The sequence below is a fragment of the Balaenoptera ricei genome, chromosome 2 (assembly GCF_028023285.1).
Source record: "Balaenoptera ricei isolate mBalRic1 chromosome 2, mBalRic1.hap2, whole genome shotgun sequence".
Taxonomy (NCBI): Eukaryota; Metazoa; Chordata; class Mammalia; order Artiodactyla; family Balaenopteridae; genus Balaenoptera; species Balaenoptera ricei.
The window spans coordinates 95,223,001-95,246,731 of record NC_082640.1 but is presented as its reverse complement, the minus strand read 5'-3'; the positions used below and the strand labels follow the sequence as shown (position 1 = coordinate 95,246,731).

General features: G+C 38.1%; 1 protein-coding gene across 1 annotated transcript in view; it reads right to left on the bottom strand.

Annotated features, from left to right (window-relative positions):
• The window catches only part of ATP8B4 (ATPase phospholipid transporting 8B4 (putative)), a 165,249-nt gene that overhangs the window by 101,218 nt on the left and 40,300 nt on the right, over positions 1-23,731 (bottom strand). The window contains exons 5-7 of the mRNA XM_059915197.1: positions 21,370-21,442; positions 12,511-12,581; positions 7,597-7,679 (exon numbers count right to left, since the gene is read on the bottom strand). Coding sequence (XP_059771180.1) covers positions 7,597-7,679; positions 12,511-12,581; positions 21,370-21,442 — 227 coding nt within the window. The remainder of the gene's footprint in view (positions 1-7,596; positions 7,680-12,510; positions 12,582-21,369; positions 21,443-23,731) is intronic.

The following is a 23,731-nucleotide window of genomic DNA, read 5'->3' as shown; positions in this document are numbered from 1 at the left end:
GGTGAGCAGGTTTCTTTGAAGGGAGTACTAGATTCACTTCTATATCCCCATAACCCATCATACTGGCTCCATAATAGGATCTTAATAAATACTTGTTGGAGAGATGGATGGAAAGATGGTTTCAAGAGAGAGACTGGGAGATGATATGAGTATTAGAGCAGATCTAAGATGAATGAAAGAAGTGGTATATTTCCATGGTAATATGATAAAGGGGATTGGAAGACCTAATCACCCAGCATCAATGGGGGACTTAGGTTGGCCTAACTCTAAAGGGATACAAATAGATCTGAGAACACTGAGAACAAGGTGGGCAACTTAAAGCACATCAGAAGCAACCAAAACTATATATTCCTCACATAAAGCATAATAAGGACTAGAGAAAAACTGTAGGACCTTTCTTCCCTTTGCTAATTGTGTCAAAGAGTAAGAGGCAGTAAACAGTCAGATGACAATGGATGAGAAAACAGTTTAGGAAAAATGGCATTGTTTCTCACATAATTATTCACTGAACACATGTTTAGAGAACAAAGTCATCTTTAATGAGCAATAAAATAACTGGGGAAAAAATCATGTCAATAATGAAGTATAAATATAATGAAACTAGCTAGTCTCAGTTGTTCGCTTCTCTGAAGATAACAGACGTGTAAGCAGATAGCAATTCATCCAGTGTGCAATCACACAGAAATACTCTAGGCCATACCGAACAAAATCCACAAGATTTCACTCTGAACCCTGCCGGCATTCTAAATTTAGTCAGCTGGATTGTTGGTTAATTACCATCCTAATAACCTTCTCAAACTAAAGTGTTTATCTTAAAGTGGAAATCTATAGTTTATCATGAAAATGGAATTCAGTACCCAATACTTCAAGATTTTTCCAGAGCAGTTGGCTTTTTCTTTATGGATATTATTATTAGCAATGCTTCTTGATTATCTGCGCTACAACTCTTCCCTAAGACAATTACCTATTAAATAAGACATCATGGGACTTCCCTGGTGGCACAATGGTTAAGAATCTGCCTGTCAATGCAGGGGACATGGGTTCGATCCCTGGTCCGAGAAGATCCCACATGCTGCAGAGCAACTAAGCCCATGCACCACAACTCCCGAGCCTGTGCTCTAGAGCCTGCATGCCACAACTACTGAGCCCACGAGCCACAACTACTGAAGCCCGCACACCTAGAGCCCAATCTCCACAACAAGAGAAGCCACCGCAATGAGGAGTCCACGCACCACAACGCACCGCAATGAAGAGTAGCCCCCGCTCGCCGCAACTAGAGAAAGCTGGAGCGCAGCAACGGAGACCCAACGCAGCCATAAATAAATAAATAAATAAATAAATTTAAAAATAAATAAATAAGACATCATCATTGCTGTTCAAGAGTTTCTCCAGCCAAGAGCTTCTTAGACTTTAGAAGACTGCCCTCTACTGTTGCCCTGATGATTGTGACAAATACTTATTTTTTCTTAGAAAGAAGAATGTCACCTTCCCATTTTCTAAAACCTCATTATTCTTCAACTATTAAGCCTTAGCCACCCATCATCACCACCATGATGGCCACATCAACACCAGCAGTAAAGAGAAGAGTTATTCCTCCTTGTCTTCACAAGGCATCTATGCCTTACACAGTCACATCAGCTTTGCTGTTAGGCTGTGCTTCTGTCCAGGTGAATAGGAAACATATCTGATAAGTTTAAAAAGTCACAAGATGCTAACCAAGCCTTTCTGTGTGTTTGTTTTTTTTTTTTAAACCAAAAAGAGATGCTTGTTTTTCTGTGTTTTAATTACACAGATGCTCTTCTTTAGAAAGGATCACAAAAATACACAAAGATTCCTGAAATAAAGAGTCAACCTTTCCCTGGTTCGAAACTCAGTATTAACAGTCATACAAAATATGTAAACTTGTCATATTTGCAAAAAAACAGATCTTAGTCCAGCTAGTAACAATATGCAAAAGATTCTTAAGCACATTTGGACAATTTACATCCGGGGCTTTCCTCAAGGCATAATAATGACCAGTTTACAAATGTATAATTGAAACTATTTCCAGTTATTATTTGTAAATCTTGTCAATTCCTGTAAGACTTCAATATGAAAAATCAAGATCCACTCTATTTTTATACTTATTATAATTTTAAGTCAAGTTATGTATCTTTTTTTATAAAATTCAACAGACTACATATCAATTTTTTTCTGATGTGTGAAATGTATAAAAATATTTATATGAGAACTTTTCAAATAAATGGATTTACCTACCAAAACCCACCTCTGTCTTGCGTGTGCTGGTCTCTACGTTTGGCCAGCTCTTCTATGAGCTCTTCTCAGGGATCCTGACATTCAAGGTCACTGAGAACATTTGCTACATTTTAAAAACATGATGATGTCATCTGAGTCCTGAATGGACTTGATCTCTGGAAATTCATTTTGCATTTTCAGGTTTAAAATATTCTTGAAATGTATATCTTACCCTGATCAGGAGCTAAGCAGTCATGCTGATTCCCCTGACTCTCCCATGCTGCCTTTCTGTTTGCAGTTTAGAGCCTCTCATGTCCTTTCATAGACTAGGCTTTGCCAGCAGTCCTAGGTTCATATTCTAACTCCTCCACTTAGTAACCCTGGGACCTTGGGAAAGTTATTCAATTTATCTGGGATTCAAATTCCTTGCCCATAAGTTGGAAGTAATAATCTCTTCCTCCCAGGGCTGTAAGGATTTAGTAAGATAATATGTGCAATTACTTAGCATGGTGCCTGGTACATAGTGAGTACTTCTTCATGTGTCAACATCATGTGTAGGGCCTGAGAACTTTAGGACTTTTATCTAATTAAAGGCTTCTTTGGGAATGAGCTCTTGTTCAAGTCTGTCTTCTCCCCTGGGCTATAAGTGCTATGAAAGCAAGGCCTGCGTCTGACCTATTAACCACTGTATCTCCAGGCTTACTAAACACTGTACCCCCTTGCCATTGTGTTAAATATACATTTAGTGGATAAATGAACAGGTGACTGAGTGAATGGATAAAAGAAAGAAAAGAATGAATGAAAGCTCATGCCATGCCTGGGCTTCTCTGGTGGCGCAGTGGTTAAGAATCTGCCTGCCAATGCAGAGGACACGGGTTCAATCACTGGTCCGGGAAGATCCCACATGCCGTGGAGCAACTAAGCCCGTGCGCCACAACTACTGAGCCTGTGCTCTAGAACCCTCGAGCCACAACTGCTGAAGCTCGTGCACCTAGAGCCCGTGCTCCGCAACAAGAGAAGCCACCGCAACAAGAAGCCCTTGTACCGCAACCAAGAGCAGGTAGCCCCTGCTCGCCGCAACCAGAGAAAAGCCCGCGTGCAGCAACGAATACCCAACGCGGCCAAAAATAAATAAATAAAAAAAATTTTTTTTAAGTAGTCTGAAGTGACAATCTTTAAAAAAAAAAAAAAAGCTCATGCCATGCCTAAAGAGGCCACCAACAAGACACTGTCCGTGGGCTTAAGAGCAAAAGTGGGGAGGCAGGGAGACTTAACAAGAGACATCCTGGAGCCAGACCCATGTCAGTTTTGACTCTTGGTCTTGTCCCCAGTTTGGAGTTCCCAGTGGGGATTTCTCTAGGGTTAGGACTGGGAAACTCAGGTCTTCAGCTACTTAGAACATGTGATATGTCCTTAGGACACAAGGACAAAAAACTGTAGTTTGGTGTTAAGAAAGTGTTTTGACAAATCTCAGAAGAAAAACCACATGGTAACTAGAAGCAAAAATAAGACCATACCCAGATTTGCCCAGAAGTCACAAGCTAAAAGATATTCTTAGCACAGACAGAAAGGGCATGCCTCACATGTCTGTCTCATCTATTAGACCTTGCCATAGCCAGGCAGGGCATTTCCAAATGTACACAATGCTGATATCATACTTTTAATTTAAGCTAAAAGATGCAATATCTGGTTTTAATTCCCATGATTCAAGGAAATCTTTTTTTAGTCACCAGAAGAAAACTTGAAATCTACTGATATCCCATTATGACAAAGGTTAACAGAGGAGACATAAAAGAGGGGATAGAAGAAGACTGGAGGAGTAAAAGGATCAAAAGAACCTTGATAATACATGTGAAGATGTGTTATAATTCTACATACTTTGTATTGCAGCTTGTCCTTAGGGGTGCTTAATGAATAAACTTAATAAACTAATTAATAGAGAGAGAGTGATGAAAACAGAAAAGATAAAAAATAACAGAAAAAGAGACAATGTGGATAGAGGAGATAAGTAAACTAACATAAAGAGTGAAAGAGGAAGATGTAAAGAGAATAGTTAGAAATAATGCAAAAAGGGAGGAAAGAAAAAATGGTGAAATGGGGTCATTAGAGAAATGTGTGTACATAGTATATGGTGTGTGAACGTGTGTGTCACAGAGGCAGGGAGAGACTGAACTTAAAACTAGGGCTTGGAGAAAAGGAAATGAAGGAAAAGTTGAAGGTTATAAGAAAGCAAAAGCAATCGTGGGAAGGATTTGGGGTTTGTTAACTGTCCCAACTCTTTCAAAGACTTTTCCACATCTTGCATCACTCTCTTCGTCTTTAAATTTGGCTGCCAACAGGGGAAATCTAATTTGTATATTGTATCTAATTTACAGTATTTCCCCCTAATCCCTCCGTTCATTTTCGGATGCTTTCTTGGAAACAAGAAATCATATTTTAATATGGCTAAACCCACAGAACATCATATTGCCTTGAACTTTAAGGTAGATTGAAATTCAACCCAAGATTTAAGAATGAAAGAGTAACTTTAGCAGAAATCTGGTATTTAGCCCAGAAGCGTACCAGCCTCATAAATTTGGCATTACATGTTCTCTGAAAAGTGACCACAGTTTACGTATAAATGAGAGACAAGAGAGGTCTGTGTTGCCTTTATCTGGGAAAATGATTATATGTTCGAGATTTGGTGAATTACCTGTGCTATGTGAAGCGAATTCAGGCCACAAGTATTAAGTAATAATTATTAATACACTTTTAAAATAAATTTTATGAAGCATTAACAGAAGACTATTTATGTATATATGCAAGTCCTCTGACCTCTCAGGACCTGTTATCCCATCTGTGATAAAGGAATTATTTTAGGTGAGGAAGTATTTTCCTGTTTCAGCCCAAGCAGCACCACTTGTACTGGTTTAAATTTGGGATTTTTGTGATAAATTGTGTTTGGAGAAAAGACTCTGAAGAAAAGACATTGTAAAACCACCAGATGACCCCTCTCCGAGCCACTGCCCTCCAGGAGAAGGGGACCCAGCACCCTTGCTTTGCCTTACAAGTTCCCATCAGGAAGCCTCCTCCTCACCCCATCGTTTCACACTCCACTCTCAATCCCTTACCTTAGGCCACTCCTTTGCTCTATCATGTCTCTCTGGGGCCTGAGGCTGATCCTGTCCCCCATTCTCCGGCACCTGTGACCATTTATTCATGCATTCAGCAAGTATTTATTGAGCACCTATTCTGTGCTAGGCTTTGTTCTAGGGACTTGGCATATATCAGTGAGCAAAACAAAGATCCCTGTGCAGCTTACATTGCAGCAGGTAGGCGACAATAAATAATAAACAGAAAATAAGCAATTTGTAGAGTATGCCAGATGGTGATAAGTGCTATGAGAAGAAAAAGTCAAGCAGGGTAGGGAGGACTAAGAGGTGTATAAGGAGTCATGCTGAGAAGGAGGATTCTTGGCCCCATTCCTGCAGTTCCAAGTAAGAAATCTACCTAATCCAGCCTGGCCCTTTATACACTATCCTGGAACTGACCTATGGTCAGAGGATGTGTGTGGTAGAGACAGTACTCAACAAATATCCATACTCGTTATTTCCCAGCCTCCCTTGCAGTTAGGTCAGGCCCATGTGACTCACGCTGGCCAACGAAACGTGAGAGGAAGAGCAGCTGAAAGTCAGTTTGTCTCTTTCATCTCATCCTTACTCTGATGTGCTCACCTTAAAGGCCATTAGTCTAGGCATCACGGCTATGAGATGAAGAAGGCCACCCAACCTGCATCAGATGTGACATGAGGAAGAAATAAACTTCAACTGTTTATGTCACTACGATTTCAGGGTTGTTTGTAACTGAATCATAGTGTAGGCTATCTGTACCAGCATCCGTGAAAGAAAATGAACTGGTAATTATAACATCATTTTCTGCTTTTTGATGGTAAAGTAAGCAAAAAGTCATGAATTTTTACCTCCTCATAGACTGACAGAGGTGTAAAGGTACAATTCTGCCAGGAAAGAAATGAGTAAACTACATTTAGTTTGCCCTTTTAGGACTCCATAAATATTCTATGACATATTTTAAGAAAGTATTTTGATTCGTGAACACAATTTACTTTTCTTGGATTCATGTAACAGTAACATTTCATTGAAAAAATTACTTAGTAGAAAATGTGTAATTTGTTTTAATCTAATCAAAATATTTCTTGGGCCATTCAGTTTCCTGGCTATTCCCCCGACTTAAATCTCACACTGGAGGAACAATTTTTTTTCTATAAACATTTTCTACAACACCACTCATTTAAGAAAGACTAAAATATTAACAGTACCAGAGGGAGTTTACAAGCAAATGCAAAGCACAGGCAGTATAAGCTCTAAGCTGTCCACTGAGAAATTTTAAAATTAAATTTGCCTGTGCTCTAACTCATGGGATCATGCTAAGACCCTTGTCCACATTTTCCTTTAGTGGACTCCAAAGAAAACATTTTGAAAGATAGTCTCAAACTCATAAATATTTGTTAATAAATAAAACCAATCTATAGGGAAATACTGATATTCAAGGCCAGACCTATAAGTGTGTAAAGCAAGAAACCACTGAGGGGTGCCAGAAAGACCCCAAAGATTCTCCCACAGTCTGTCAGGGTGCCTAGAATCCTACCATTAATGGCTCTCTGCTTTGAGTCGAAGGATTTTGTTTCTCTGCAACAGCTTTAACAGAAAAGAACAAGACACAGCTGGAGTAGAACAGGCAAGAGAGACCATGCTGAGGAGCAGGGGACTGGGTTGAAAGATGTGAAGATGGTGACAGCAAAACCATGGTCTAAAATAAAGTGCAACAGCTGACCAACTGATTAATAAATCAGAATATTCTTCTAGAACACCTGCTATCTTTAAGACATTATACCAGGCACTCTGAAAGACACAGAAATATATGAGGCAGGATTACTGTCTTCGTGAAGTCTGCAGTCTAGTGTTTGGCCTTTGTTATGGAGCCGGAGAATGGATGGTTGGTTAAAGCTAGAAATAAGAGTGTGGCCTGTCTTCATCCTCAGCATGTCTGCATAAGGCTCCAAGGAGATCTAGGTCAGGCAAGTGAAGGGTATTGTGGGACTAGAGAGAATGAGATCTAGAGAAGAGGAAACAAGGATGAAAGGAACGATGAACTGATAAAGTCATTCTCCCCTTGGAGAGTAAAAGAGTAAAACACTTTTACTCTTTAGTGTGAGAAGAGATTACAGGCTTTGATGCCTGGAGAATTTTATGCCTTTCCACCAAATAAAAAGAAACATAAATTGAATTTCATATAATTAGTTTGTTACACTGCTTTGTTACAAAAGCTTTTTGAGATTTTTGTTTGTCAGTTTTAAACACTTACCATCAAACTTTGCAAGTCTGCTAATATCTGCTCCAAGTTCTGAGGTAAGTGCTAACGCATGGCGCACTTTAAGGTTCGTTTCCCTGTGAAATTAATTGACACGGCATGAACTTTTAAATGGAACAGTCCAACAGCATCTTACACAAAGCCATCAGGGACACTTCAGCAATCTCAGCACATGCAAAACCCAACACAAGAGATTCAAGAAACTCCCTCTGAATGTCATTCACACCTCCCACACTACCTCGGGAAAATGGACAGGGCTTTGCAGGCTCCTAAGAGTTGGCATTCCACCCACGGCACATCTGTGTAACAACAGAGTAATCTGTTTTGCTATTTGAAAAAACAGAGGATGTAATAAATATGCTTTCATTCAAACCTACTTAGACATCATGCACGACTTACACATTAGGAATGGGAACACAGTTGCCAAATAAAGGAGGCCAGTATCACTCCAGAGTCTGCTATCTATGTAGGAGTTTTACTTGTAAGAGATGGTCATGGCTCATTTCACAGTAGCTGAAATTCAAATGGGAAAAGGAATACAACTTTCTTTTTCTTGGAGAATCAAGCCAAGAATCCCGTAAGTCTAGAATCATACAACTAGACAAGAACTAAGTAGATCACAGTGAGCTGGTCATCTTCCTCCAGGCAAGACCACATATACATTGGACAGATGGCTCTCTGGTATTCGTGAAATGACCAGCAGTGAAGATTCTATGGCCATCACTCAAGTCTTGTGTTTAAAGAGTTTGCAATGTCAGTTTCCTCACTGAGTTCAACCTAATTCTCTTCTACCGTAACTTAAGATCATCTGTCAGAGTTCTACCTTTATGGAATGTTTAGTAGTGGGCTCATTCAGTCAACAAATATTGATTGAATGTATACCATAGTCACTCATGAACCTCAATGTAGCCCCTAAACGTTATTGTCCTCTTGCAGGAAACAAGTGGTAGGTAAAAAAGCAAATATCGCCTTTTAGAAGTACATGCCAAACCATGAAATAATTGAATTTAGAGAACTGAGCAGGTACCTGAGACTGCATTTAATCTAAACTTCCCATGAGTGAGCTTCACAATGATGTTATGACAATGTATACCCAACCCAAGGAATGCCCATTGGTGAAACAGCTTTCTGCAGGAAACATTAAGTTGAATGTATAATTGAAATGTCTTTGTTTAAAAGTAATCTTATTGATCTAAATCTATCAATTCATAGGAGGCAGAGATGAGTAGGGATTGAAATAGTCAAGAATAACTTCATAATTGAGGCAGATATTGAGCTGGGCTTGATGGAAAAGAGTGAGACAGTGGTGTTGAGGTTAAAGGACCAAAATGAGTTTGGTCATTTAAAAGACTTTTCAAATAATTGAAACAGTCAGTCACACCAGCTGGACCAGACAGCCCTCGTTCCATGACCATAAATCCCGTCACTCATCAAAGTTCATCATCATGTTAAGTTACTTCCTCAGGATTCTCTCTACCAGCTCACTTCCACCTTCAGATGTGGAAGCTAAAGGGGAAGAATAATCACACATAGACCTTACTGATAAAAAAAATTTCTTTTCCAAAACTCCTGATTACTACCTTCAGTAATGCCATACTCTTCCTTAATCTGCCTCAATATCTTGATAAACTTCAAAATGATTTTCAGCATAAGAAACAATACAGAAAGATCCTTTGTACCCTTTACTCAATTTCCCCTCTGGTACCATCTCACAAAACTATATCACAATATCATGAGCAGGATACTGACATTGACAGTCAAGATCCAGAACATTTCAATCACCACAAGGATTCCTTCAGTCTCCCTTTATGGACATACTCACTTCCCTGCATCCTGAAACCCATCTTTAACTCCCAGCAATCCCTAATCTGTTGTCCACTATTCTAATTTTATAGTGATGTTATATAAATGAAATAATACAGTATGTGACCCTTTGGGATTGGCTTTTGTCCACTCAACATGATTCTGTGAAGATTCATCCAGGTTGTCACATGTATCAATAGTTCATTCCTTTTTATTGCTCAGTAATATTGCATGATATGGATATACCACGGTTTGTTCAACCACTCACCTGTTGAAGGACATATAAGTTGTTTCTAGTGTTTGGATATTACAAATAAAGCTGCCCAAAACATTTGTATATAAGTTTTTGTGTAAACATATGTCATTCCTCTGGGATAAATGCCTGGGAATGAAATTGCTGCGTGATATGGTAGTTACATGTTTAGTTTTTTAAGAAACTGCCCAACTGTTTTCCAGAGTGACTGTAGCATTTTACATTCCCATCAGCAATGTGTGAGTGACCCTGTTTCCCAACATCCTTGCCATCATTTAGAGTTCTCACTCTTTTTTCTTTTAGCTATTCTGATAGGTGGGAAGTGATATGTCATTGTGGTTTTAATTTTAATATCCCTAATGGCTAATGGTGTTGAACATCTTTTTGTGTGCTTATTTGCCATCTGTATGTCATCTTTAGTGAAATGTCCCTTCATGTCATTTGCCAATTTTCTAACTGGATTGTTTAGGTTTTTTACTGTGGGGTTTTGAGGATTTTTAATATATTCAAGATACAAGTCCTTTGTCAGGTAGATAGGTTGCAAATATTTTCTCCTAGTCTGTAGCTTATTTTTTCATCCTCTTAACAGGGTCTTTTGCACAGAAAAAAATTTTAATTTCATGAATTCCAGTTTGTCAAATTTTCCTTTTACGTATTATGCTTTTGGGATCAAATCTAAGAACTCTTCGACTAGCCCTAAATCTTGAAGATTTTCTACTATGCTTTTCTCTAAAGGTTTTATAGTTTTATATTTTACATTTGAATACAGTTTCCTTAATAGTTACAGGGCTATTCAAATTATCCATTTCATATTGGATGGATTCTGATAGTTTGTTTTCCAATGAAGTGGTCCATTTTATCTGCTTTGTTAAATTAATGTGTATAGAGTGGTTTGTAGTATTTCCATATCCTTTTGATGACTTCAGGATCTGTCATAATATCCCCTGGTTCATTCAAGATATTGTTAACTTGGGTCTTCTCTCTTTTTTTCATTCCCTGTCTTCTTAAAAGTTTGTTTATTTTATTGATGTTTTCAAAGAACTAGCTCTTTGTTTCATTGACTTTTCTCTATCGTTTTTCTATTTTCAAATTCATTGGTTTCTACTCTTTATCTCCTCCCTTCTGCTTGATTTGAATTTATTTTGCTATTTTCTAGGTTCATGAGATGGAAGATTAGATCATTGATTGGAGGCTTTTTCTCTTTTCAAGTGTATACATGTATTGCTATAAATTTCCCTCTTAGCACTATTTTAGCCTCTGCCCAGACCAAGGGTAAGATCACACAGGCTGAACTCTATTTGGATAGCTCAATACAGCATTTATTTCGAAGGCAGTGGTTAAAACCATGGGCTCTTTTGTCAGCTGCCAGGTTTGAGTCCTGGCTTAACTCTCTAGAAGTTTGGGACAAATTCTTTCATCTCTCTAAGCCTTCATTTTCTCACCTGTACAACAGGGCTTATATAGTACCTACGTTAGGATTAAATGATGAAATTCATCTAAAGCACACATATAGTATCTTTAAAATGTAAGCATTCAATAAATATTTTGATGTCAGACAGACAAACCGAATCCACTGAAACAGAATTACTATACAGTCTATAACTAAATTCCAAATTAGCATCAATGTCAAAACTGCATCCTACTCCATTTCTCTCTTATCTCTCTACATCTTCATTTGACCCAGTTCCAAAAGTTGCCTTCTAAAGTAACATCAGTCCTCTTTCTTCAAGGGATCTTGATTGTCACTCCTCTCATTTTCCTTAGAGAATCACTTGAAATTAAAAACAAACAAACAGACAGAAAACCCTTCCAGGGAATCTCAATGAAAAGTCCCTGTGTAAAGCTATTTACATATATATGTTTAGCTTGCTGTTTCTGAAAGAAATAAATTCAAGAGAAAAAACAGAGGTTTCACAAGATCTGCAAAGTAATTAGCAAATTGACTTTGCAATTTAGAGTCTTATTTCTTCCAAGAAAATAAAATGAAGAATTAGGGCCTTTTTAGATTTTTTTTTTTGATTGAAGTAGAGTTGATTTACAATATTTCAGGTGTACAGAAAAGTTCTTCAGTTATATATATATTTATATATATATATATATATATATATATATATATATATATATATATATATATATTCTTTTTCAGATTCTTTTCCATTATAGGTTATTACAAGATATTGAATATAGTTCCCTGTGTTATAAAGTAGGTCCTTGTTGTTTATCTATTTTATATATAGTAGTGTGTATCTGTTAATCTCAAATCCCTAATTTATCCCTCCCCCCTTCCCTTTGGTAACCATAAATTTGTTTTCTATGTCTGTGAGTCTATGCTTTGAAATAAGTTCCTTTGTATCATTTTTTTTTAGATTCCACATATAAGCGATATCATATGGTACTTGTCTTTCTCTGTCTGATTTACTTCACTTAGTATGATAATCTCTAGGTCCATCCATGTTGCTACAAATGGCATTATTTCATTCTTTTTATGGCTGAGTAATATTCCATTGTATACATATACCACATCTAAGAATAAGGTTTAAGGTTTAAGTTAGGTCCTGTTTCTAAAGCTATTACTCTTTTTTTTTTTTTTTAACATCTTTATTGGAGTATAACTGCTTTACAATGGTGTGTTAGTTTCTGTTTTATAACAAAGTGAATCAGTTATACATATACATATATCCCCATATCTCTTCCCTCTTGCATCTCCCTCCCTCCCACCCTCCCTATCCCAACCCTCTAGGTGGTCACAAAGCACCAAACTGATCTCCCTGTGCTATGTGGCTGTCTAAAGCTATTACTCTTAAATAAATTGAAAACCAATCTAAATAATTATTTTGACCTTAATAACTTACCCATCAAGCTCAGCAGTTTCAATATAACAGAGGCCATGTGGCTCACTACTTGACAGGAGAAGCAGATCAGCCTATTTTGAAAAACCAGGATAAAGAATACTTGAAAAGGGAAGATTGATTGAAAGCCTTCTACACTGTATCATCTCTCCACTACTAACGAGCCATCAGAGCCTTAGAAAAAAAGTGAGAGGTGAAGTTCTGTTCCACCTCTCTACCATATGCTCTGAATCAAACCCACCCTCTACTCCCTTGCTGCTGGTTTGCATGCCCTTGACCATCAGAACATAAGCAAGGGGAGAGATAGCATATAAATTAATAGCCACTTTAATTTTTTTAATAGAAATGTTTAAATTTTTATATATTTCTATATAAAATTTATATATCTCATAGAAATATATAAAATTCTATTTTCTTTCTTTGATAATTACTAATGGGAAATATAAAACTTTCCCCAATAAATAAGATAACTGGAAATACTTATATGCACATACTTTAATTCCGTGGTTATCAGTTAAGAGCGGAGGCAGGAAAAGAAGATGGGGAAAGACAAAAGTAAAGTAGGATGGAGGAAACTGAAAACAATAGAAAAAATAAGAGAGGCAAGGAAATTTTTAAAAGAGAAAAGGATTAAAGGAAAAACAAGATTAAAACATAAACAAGAGAAAAGAAAAAGATGGTGGCATGTAAGAAAAAGGAAAGAGAAGAAAAGCAGGGGATAAGCAAGACGGCAGGGTAGAATAGAGAACATGGTAAACAGAAAACATTCAGAAGTGGGAAGCTGGTCTTTCACAAAGATAAATTATTCTATTCAGCCATCCATTTGTGTTTTGGAAATGACCCATCACAATTCAGTTTTAGAATTCTGGTAGCTTTCTACATTGGGAAATTGTTTATTTGAAATTTCAAAATTGATTTTTAAATGAGAGTTTTTATGAAATTCTGAAGGTTTTACATGTTTAAAAAGAATTGACTAAAATTCTAGCAATTTATTTTGACATATTAGCCTAACAATTTTTTAGATCTGTCTAAATGTACGACTGGCATTCCAAAACTGTAAACGTTTCTTACCTTTGTTTCTTAAATATTTGAATTGCCCCATTCTCAAACCTTGGAGGTTAAATTTAGAATCAATCCACTCATTTCATTGTCTCAAGCTTTTAAATTTTCAACTCAAAAATAGGCGTGGTGTAGGTGCATGTAGGGGGGAGGGGGTATAGTTTTGTCTAAGTTGTAATAAAACAGAACTAAAAAGCAACTCAGTGACAACCCCTAACCGAATAAATGGGTTTGCACTATCAAGGCTCTGCCTCAACTCTGGATGAAAAAGCCAGAAATGCCTGTCAAGGCAGAAGTTATTTATTTTCTGACTTCTCACAATGTGACCTGAGCAAACCACTCTGAAGAGGACATGTGAAGAGTATATGCCACTCTTGAGCCAAAAATTACCCATCTTGAGTTTAAAGTGAAAAAATGTTATGAAAATTTACCTTGACTTTATTTCTCACATTTAAATTTCAATGAATAAAGGCACAATAGCAGTAGAGCTTCATGCTCTTTGGCCTATGGTTCTCCTCCCCAAGTTTAACAGGATCATTTCAAAAAAAATCCAGAATTCCCTAATTCTATCATCTGTGATTGAAATAGTTATGAGGTTTAGAGAAAGATACCCATTTGTACCTAGAGTTGCTTTTCTTCAAAACTCTGCCTAGTAAGAACCATTACTTTTTTCTTGTTACAGTTTAATTTTGAGCTCAGCTGCCTTAAGACATATTTTCGATAAACAAAGGGAGGAATTGTTGGCCACAGTTGGCTCAGAACATGTGACTGAGTCACCACTGCCACCTTCTGACCAGACTCTTTCCTAAGCAGTGACTCAACTTCCTAGAGGCATAAACTGAGAACTGTAAACCCCACGGGTTCTGGGCTAACTCTTCCTGTTCTCTCTACCCCCTGGGAACCTGGGACTTCTACCTTCCTGTCTTCTCCCTTCCCCGCTTCCTCCTGTCACCTCCATTGTCACCTTTCTCTATGTCCTCTGAAACTTCCTCCTGTTTTCCCACTCCCTGATCTCTGTCCTGCCTTCCCTCATTCTTCCTCTGTTCTCCCTGCCCCACTGCTGAGCCTTGGTCTTTCTTTTTGCTAACTTCTCCCTTCAAGTTTTTTAAATTCATTAGTTGAGGAGGAAGTGTGAAGGGGCAGGACCATTGGGGCATCCAGTGGAATAAGTGACCAGCTCACTCATCATCATGCCATCCTATTTCCATGTGCACTCAGTAGTCATTCTGGAAAGGAAGGGCAAGAGAGCTGTAGTAACAGCCCTGTTAGTCCTGGGTTGCCCTTTGGTCAGAGGTTCTGGGAAGGGAGTGGGGCAACACATGGGTGGTCTTAGGGCCCAACAAACCCCATGACTCTGTGAGCCTCAGGTCAATCCTCCTTAAAACTGATCCCTTTAGTATCTCTCAGGGACCCAATTCCTAGTCGATCCAGAAACTGGTGTTTGAGCTGTGGGTGTTTATAATACCAGTAGCCAAAATTTGGTGAGGACTTACTATGTGTCTGGCACTATGCCAATAGCCTTACATGCAATATTTTATTTAACTCAAAGAAATCCTGAATGTAGGTCTTGTTATCTCCACTTTACAGATAAGCAATGTGAGACTCAGAGAGGTTCAGTAACTTGTTTGCGGCCACATAGTTAAGTAGAGCACCAGGATGTGAATCTAGGCCATCTAAGGCATTTACTGCCAGGAGTACTAAATTAAATAAAAACTTCTTACCTTCAAGGATTTTATAGTTTAGTAAAGGCAGAATATGACAAGGGTTCTAAGTGTCTTATTAACAAAGTGCTGTGGGAGGAATGCAAATGAGAAAGGGAGTACGTCGGGTTGGTAGTTGAGGAAGGGCCTAATGGAATATTCTGGACGGAATGGAGGGCAGGTCTCCACAGGCAGAGGCATTCTAGCAGGAATGCAGCACGGGGAAGGGAAGGTGTGATTACTGGAACTCACGGGGGGACCAACCATACCCATCTTCCTTAGACCCCCTTTTGTACTTTCTGCTGTCAATTATTGGTGCCTTTTCCCCACGCCCTTCCAGGAAAGGCTCAGCTATGTCTCCCAAGAATTAAGGAATGTTTTTCAACACAATGTTCCTTCTCCCACCTTCCACAGGTAACAAAAAGCCCAAGCAGGGGCTTCACAGAAACCTGAAACAAACATACCAGCCAGAGGAACCTTGAAAACCTTGAACATCTTTGAGTTCTAGGCGCCAATGACACTGGACTCCTAGATTTACTAGGCAAGATTAATGTTTGTTGAATTAAAGAACAAATGAAGCAAAACCTCAAGTGATTATAACACCTGAAAGCTGTAGAATTCTTTAAGGGTTTACAAAACACTCTCGCATAATTGCGTCACTTTATTCTCTCAACAACCCCATTAGGGGATAATATTGTTCCCATTGTGTGTGTAAGAAACCTGGGAAGGTAATTTCTGGCCTCACAAGCACTAGATGAGCTAAATTAACCCATGTAATGCCCATAGCCTTTACAAAGTCATGGTGAAAGTTTCATCACATGTAATAGATGATCCCAAAACTCCAAGCAATATAAGGCCATACTCATGGCCGCATGGAGGTTAAAGGGCAAAGCTCGAACTCGGAACTCTGATCCCAAAATGTATGCTCTTTCCACAGGTTGGCTACAAAATCACTGGAATACAACTATGAAAAACTGACAGCCTTTCACTTCGTTGGTGTTCAAAAACCAAAACTACAATGGTAAAAGAATATTGGGATTTGATTCATGACGTGATGGAAAGATAAATTTGTAGAACTGGAACACCATATTTGGATCTCCCTTCGTTTTTTTTAAGCCATTCTCACATGTGGAATTCTTCTTTATCATCTACAAAATTATCTTTTCTTTTATTCTTTTACAGTGCAAAAATAAGAATACAAAATGGCTCATGCAGTATACTTATGGAAAAATATGTTGATGTGGACAAAAGTCAGAATGAAGTCATAAAAATGAAAATGGGTAAGATTATAGTTAATGTTTTCATTTAAAATTTAAATTTCAGATCCAGCAAATGCATGTTGAATGTCTCACATATTTTTAAAAAAGGAAGATTTATTTCAGCAATTAGAGTAAAACAAGTAACTCTGATTTGAAGCTGTAAAACTTAAAATAACTGAAAAAGGCAATTCAACCACAAAATGGCCTCCCTGGAAGGATGTCCAAAAACAGTGCTGAAAAAGACTGGAGAAAATGCCCTGATGATGGGTCAAGAGAAAGCCAAAGCCTGCCCATGGTCAGCACTGGAGTTTAGGCTAAACTAGCCCTTTCATTTCTTAAGGTGAAATTTTCAGTTCTGTAACAGAAGAATGTCTTTGTTTTAAAGCAAAAATTTACTGTTGTAAACACCTAAAACATGAAGGCCTTTTTGTGGAGGGGATGGAGGGTGGACTGTTTTTCAAATAAGCTAAACAATTAAATTCATGTGATGTTCAAATATGCTCACGTCCAGTAAGAGGTTTATTTCTACCACCAGATGAGAAAAGCCAAACAAGACAAGAGCACTGCTGTCAAATAAAGGAGGAAGGTAGGCCTGGCTCCCAGGGTCCAGGGTCTGGCCTTATTAAGAACTCTGCAGTGTGTTTTTCTCACACAGTTTACTTAATTCTTCTAATGCAAGTCAATCTCATTGTGATAATTGAATTATGCTCTATGTTTTTTTTTTTTTTTTCTTGGTCCTGAAGTAAAAATAGGAGCTCTGGAAATTCAGCTCAAAAGTGTTTCAGAGTTTTTTTTAAAAAGGTAAGGGGCAGTTTTCCTTATTGGGAAAACAAAGGTGAGTAACTTCTGAACATGCCAGCTAACTGGTCATCTCAGGCAAGCTCCTTTCCTTGCTTAAAATGTACTGATATGGTGACATAAATCCAGTTAGAAGTTCTAAATTTGGACAGCTAGAGGTTATGCATCAGAATTGGGTGCAACATTCTCTGGCCACTTCACCTCCATCATCCAAGCCTAGAGGCCCTGACTCTGGAAGCCCAGTCGCAAGGTAATGAGGACCAAGTCTTCCAGTGGAGGCAGGAGCAGCATATGGTAAAGAGAGGGGTTAAAACTCCTGGCTCTCCTATTGACAAGCTATCTGATGGCACTGTGCCTCCATTTTCTTATCTGTAAAATGGGAACAATAATAGTACATAACCTGCCGCCATTGGGATAATGTGAGGATTAAATGAGTTAAGTCATATAAAGAGCTTGTAATATTGGCTGTCATGTGGCACACAGTCAATAAAGGCGAGCTATTATTATCATGATCTTCATGATCTGGTTTCCCAAGATGTACCTCTGTGCAGTAACTCCGAAGTGAGTCTCTTTTAGAGACCTGTGATTGTTGCTCCCCAAATGTAAGTTCTCTGACAGCCCCTGCCAACTGATGCCAGGGAGTAGGAAGTTATATTAGCACTTCTAAGTGATTACAGCAGTTCACCCACAGAAACATTTATTTGTCCTAGAAAACAGTTTCATAGGTGCCACGTAGCCGCACAGATAAGCTTTGAACAAAGTGACCTAATCAAGAGGCACTGTGGTGTTTTGGCATTTGAAGGAATCCCTTCCTCACTTACCCAAAGATTAAACCAACAAAGCTATAATTGTATGAGTCAGACAGAGATCAATGGAGATAAAAATATCATCTTTGTCACTGATCAAGCTATTGGAGACCAGGCTTTAGGTCTGTGGGCCCAGTGGGCTGGCTAACACTTCACCACTGTTAGACTCATCTAGTCATAGTTGAAGCTCTCTGGAAGCTTGAAACTACCTGGACCCTCCCGCTACCCCCACCATGGGGATTTACTCCTGTAAAATTGGTACTTCGAACGAGCAGGGCAGAACGTACTCTCTGTACACAGACAGAGCCCAAAGAGAAAGGGAAGGAAGGAGGTGCCAGGTCATGCACACCACTCCCTGCCCCAACACTCAACAATCGGAGAAGTCACTCCTGGGAGAGGGGAGCAAGCAAGGGGGTGCAAGACGCTCAGTGTTATTTTGGGGCTGCCCCTCCAAGTGAAAACAGGAAGAACGAACCTAGGAAAGAGTAGGGAGTAAGCATTTCTACCCCATCACGTAGCCACAATAAAAAGGCTACATCTGCACTGTCCAGTAAGGTAGCCACAAGTCACACGTGGCTATTTAAATCTAAACTAATTAAAATTAAATAGAATTTAACATTCTGTTGTTCTAGCCACATTTCCAGTGCTCAGTATCCACAAGGTGCTACTGGCTGTTCTATATTTGGATGCACAAATATAGAACATTTTCTTCACTGCAGAAATTTTTATTGGACAGTGCTGGGACACGTGAATCACTGACTTCATGGAAACTCATCTAAATGTGGGATTCATTTTAAACCAATGATAATCATGCATGCATGGAACTGGTTTCCTTCCATGTGATGCTTGCACTTACACTTGACTTCCATGCTTCATTCCACAGAAAGGTTTGCAATAACAAGCAAGCATGTGTTATTTTCTATAACACAGAAAATACAACTAAATTAAAAACAAAGACCAAGGGAAGTGCAAATTAGAATATTAAGGCTAGAGGGCAAGTTGGAGCACAGATATGCTGTCCATGAGGTCCTTGGAGTTAAGAGATTTGAGACACAAATTTGACTCCTGCCTTTATGGGATTCACCTCAAAGAATCTGATAAATGAACATACTAGAGTATAGTATCAGTGAATAAGTGAGTTCAGTCCAATATTTACCTCTGTTAGAGTATATCCATAGGGCTCTTAAAACACATTATTTTTACTGAATACCTTAAGCAGAAATTACCTAGCATTTCCCCTGAAATATTCAATTCCAAATAAAATAATAGTTAAGTGTTTGGGATACTTTAATTTTTCCTAATTCCACTATATCTAGCACCATGCCTAGCATAAAGTAATTTCCAAAAAAAATTTTTTGAATGCACACATCCTAGAATTCTATATATGCCCATTTAAAAAAAAAAAAGTTAAGATTATCCACTAAGAAGCACCAAAACTTTTTCATTGTAATTATCTTAATTGAAAGTAGAACCAAAATGAGTTATATGGAGTCCTTTCTTCTTAAGCGAAGAACCCTGAATATATGTGATCTTTTCTTAATTAGGGCATATTAGTACCTCATGGATCCAGAACACCCTGAATTTTGGAAATTTATATCCACTTTTCTTTTTTTTTCCTGTCTTCTTTCTTAGAAAAGATTGACATTAATTCATTCAGGCAACACTTACTGACTGCCCCCTATGATCCTACATGACACTAGATGTTATGGACCAGGCAAATCAATGTGCTCTTTGCTCGTAAGAATCTTGTAGTCTAGTCTCAGCTCAGACAGAGAATCACAGCAACTACGGGCTGGAAGGGATCTCTGAGATCACATAATGCTCTTGCACCTTGATTTGACATGTGAAGAAACAAACAAAAGGCAGAGAAGATAAAGTGCTGTCACTGAAGGAATGGAGCAAAAGTTCTCATCCAATTCCCCACCCAGTGTCCTTACACTGTATTTTACACTGAGCCTCAATCTTTCCCACGGGGTATGTTCTTCTAACAGATGCTACCCTCAGTGTACTGCTCCTAGTATTTAATGAGCTGGAAAATAAGCTTGACATGCTACTTTAAATTGTGTCCAAAAAAGTAAATAGGTTTTGAAAACCTGGCAGACTGCCCTACGTCTAAGGAACCCAGGTTATATCGGGTGGACTTTGAGACCTCCGTTTTGGCTGCACCAACACCTTTTGCTTATTTTTGGCTCTCAGCTATTTTCCAGAGGCTTGAGGTTGTCAGAGAAACAAGCAATTCTCTATTTAAAGTGTGCACTCTTTTTGAAAGGCCTGTCCACTGACTAGTCACCTTAGCATGGGTTGTTCCAGAGAATCAGTATACACAGATGATACATTAATGAAAGAAGACTGTTTCTGAAAGTGAATGTTTAAGAGTCTTAACTGAGTTGTTCTTGTAAATAGATCTTGGGGCCATTTGTTTTATGCTGTGGGAAAATGTCTCAAATTTAATGAAGAACACAGCTTGATAAATAAAATGGCATTAACACAAAAATTTTCATGAGTAATCTAATATATATTTGACATAAAGACTACAATAGTTAAAATTTTTAATCTCTGATCTGGATAGCTTTTATAGCCTTGCATTTAATACGAGCTATAGTTAGTCACATGTATTTTAGTTTTAACTGACCCCTTGAATTTTGTTAAGGAAACTGTAACACAGGCAGCTTGAGAATATAAATTATAGTGCATTTGATATACAAAGTAAAACCTCATAAATAGCATTTATTAAGAACATTCAATCAACATTTTCTGATCGTGATTATTCAGGAAAGAACATCCATTTTCTCTTTCTATAGCTAATCTTTTCTTCTATGATACTGCATATTAACATTATTAATTCCGTTATTGGGGAGATAATATTCAAACTGGGGGGATAATATTCAAACTATGTGAGAACAAACTATTTTTAAAGTACTCTGGAGCATTTTAAAAGCTCTTATTTAACATCAAACAATTGACAGCCTGATTTTAAATATTTTTTACCTATTAATTTCCCAAAGGAAATAACAAGGTGATAATCACTCAGCCTTATCTGAATTATCAGGTTATTGAAAGTAATTAATCAATATGTCTTTCAAATATTTTATAATTAGACTTTTTTAATAATACATCCTGGTATTCCCTCCTTAATTACGCTAAATTAGCGCAGATTTACTAAATTTGCAAATGTAAATATTTTAGTACATATGCTATTTTAACCTGAGATAAATTTCTTAAACAATACTAAATACTCACAGCAACAAATTGGTTATTTTCTAATTTAATGATGTCTCCCACTTTGACATTCATCCACTTTTCATTCTGCAGTCTAAGAACAAAAACAAAATTAATTGTTTTCGGGAACAGAGAAGAATCAAGAGAATGTATTCACAATGGAGCATCATATGACAGAAGAAGCAGATAAGACTTTTTTTCTAGAATACTAAATTCAAAGAACCTTGCATAACAAAGTCTTTTACCTGAGTGATGTGGGAACTAAGGCCCAGAGAAGTCAAGTGATATGCCCAAAGACACCCAGTGAGTTAGTAATCCCTGGGGCTAGACTCAAAATGCCTAACTCTTGGCTGTGTGCTCTTTCCACCACCCCATGGTACCAGCTTTATACAGCAGCTATTAACTCTTACTTGCATATCCTTGGGCAGAATATTAAAAAAAAAAAACTCAGGGGGAAGGAAAGGAATAAATTCAGTCACTAACATTCTTTTCAACCTCTATATTAATAAATATAAAAACATGACTGCTGTTGTCTCAGAAGTCTGTTTAATTGGAGGCAAGAAATGAAGGAGACAGAAGCAACGGGGCAATAGCTAAAATGAAAGTAAGAGCAAAAGAATAAAAATTCTGGAAAGGACAAGAACAGCAATGGGTGACAAAAGAAGCCTTAGAAAACTGAACAAGAAAGACCACCTACAAATCATCCACAGCACTCTGGACAAAGGGCAGGCTTGGTGGCATTCTAACGGCTAGGACCAACAGCTCAGAATTGAGAACACAGTCAAGATGTTGCACTGTTTTCTTCGAGGCTCACGTATATAATGGAGTCGCAGGTCTACCCTTCACCAAGTTCAAAGGGGTTTATGACAAAAAGCCATTGTGTCTAGTTGGTCAGGCCCCTCGCGACAGTTAGGCAGACAGGCCATCTGGAAACAGACCACCTGTGGCAGTATCCGTGGTGCTAAACATCCCTTCTGAAGTTCTCTGAAATGTAAACCAGCTTTGTTTTCCAAGTTGGAGACCTTCATCACACTTCTTTCTCAGCGATTCCCTTCTAGGAGAGAAGGCTGGGACGAGTAGGCCAGGTTCCCCAACAAGTTAAGGTGGGCAGGTTAATTTCATTGTGCAGTTTTTAAAAAACAACCTAATTTACTTCTTTTATAAGCTGGAAAACAGTTTTAAATATTTATACAACTGTGAAATATGCCTCACACTATCAACCCCGCTGGGTCATTTGGCTTAAACACTCAAAGAATTTCTCTTTAATACGGATCCAAGTACATGTTGTTCTGGAAAGTTTTCAATTGCAGCATTTTCATCTCTAGCCAGAATTCAATCATTTTTCCAATGCCATACTTTTCTGCACTTTATCTAGTTCAATGAAAATGAAAGACCCTAGGAAGTCTTTAAATCTCATTTTATTTATTTTTACAGGTATGGATAGATTATGTGCTGGTCTGTTTCTCCTGGGGTATCTCCTTTGGAGCGTTAGTGACATTTCTCAGGGGACAGTATCTTAGATAAAATGAAAGTGCATCTGCTTCAAGAAGAAGCTGAGATGATACTAAGTCTCATTTGCAAACTTCTATTCCTCCTACCTGTATACTATAAGCTCTACAAAGGACTACATCCTACCTCTTCCACCAAAAGCGAAAAATCAACCCAAGTTAAAAGGAAACTCTACAGGATCTCTTATACATTTTAAAATGCACAATTGAGAGTTAAGTTTCCACAGGTAAGTAACAATAGCCACTATTTGGGGTAATAAATTCTAACTTGTCTAGTGTCATAGTATTTCCCCCCATAAAACCAAAGCAATTGGAAATATGTTTTTAAAAGTCTGGTGATATCCATGGGAATTACTTGAATTAACTGCTACACTTGGAAAAATACTGGAATAAAATCTCTTTAAGAAAAAAATTTGCAAAATCCCAGGGCATGCAAAGAATCCTTGATAAGGAAGAATCTGATATGGTCAATATGGATTCCTACTGGGACAATACAGAGAAGTGATAAAGCAGAGAAAAATCCCTTCCCTCATGCCAGATTCTCATGCCCATTCTCCTCCTACCCACACGCACCGCTATCTGTATTTTACCCGCTACTTTCTAACGTATTAAATATTTCCAAAAATAGAAAAACACTCAGAATAAATCATCTGACCAACCCCCACTAAGATCTGACCATTAGTCTGCTAATGTCACCCAACAGGCCAAGAAAGCAGAAAATATCTGTAATACCATGTATGAGCCCAGTCTCCCTTACTTTATCTCACTCTACCCCTTTTTCTCTCTTTCTCTCTTGCCACCTGTCTGCCCTCTGCCCAGAACATATACCTCGGAGCTCCTCTTCCCAAAAGGCCCCTTTGTAACTCCAGATATCT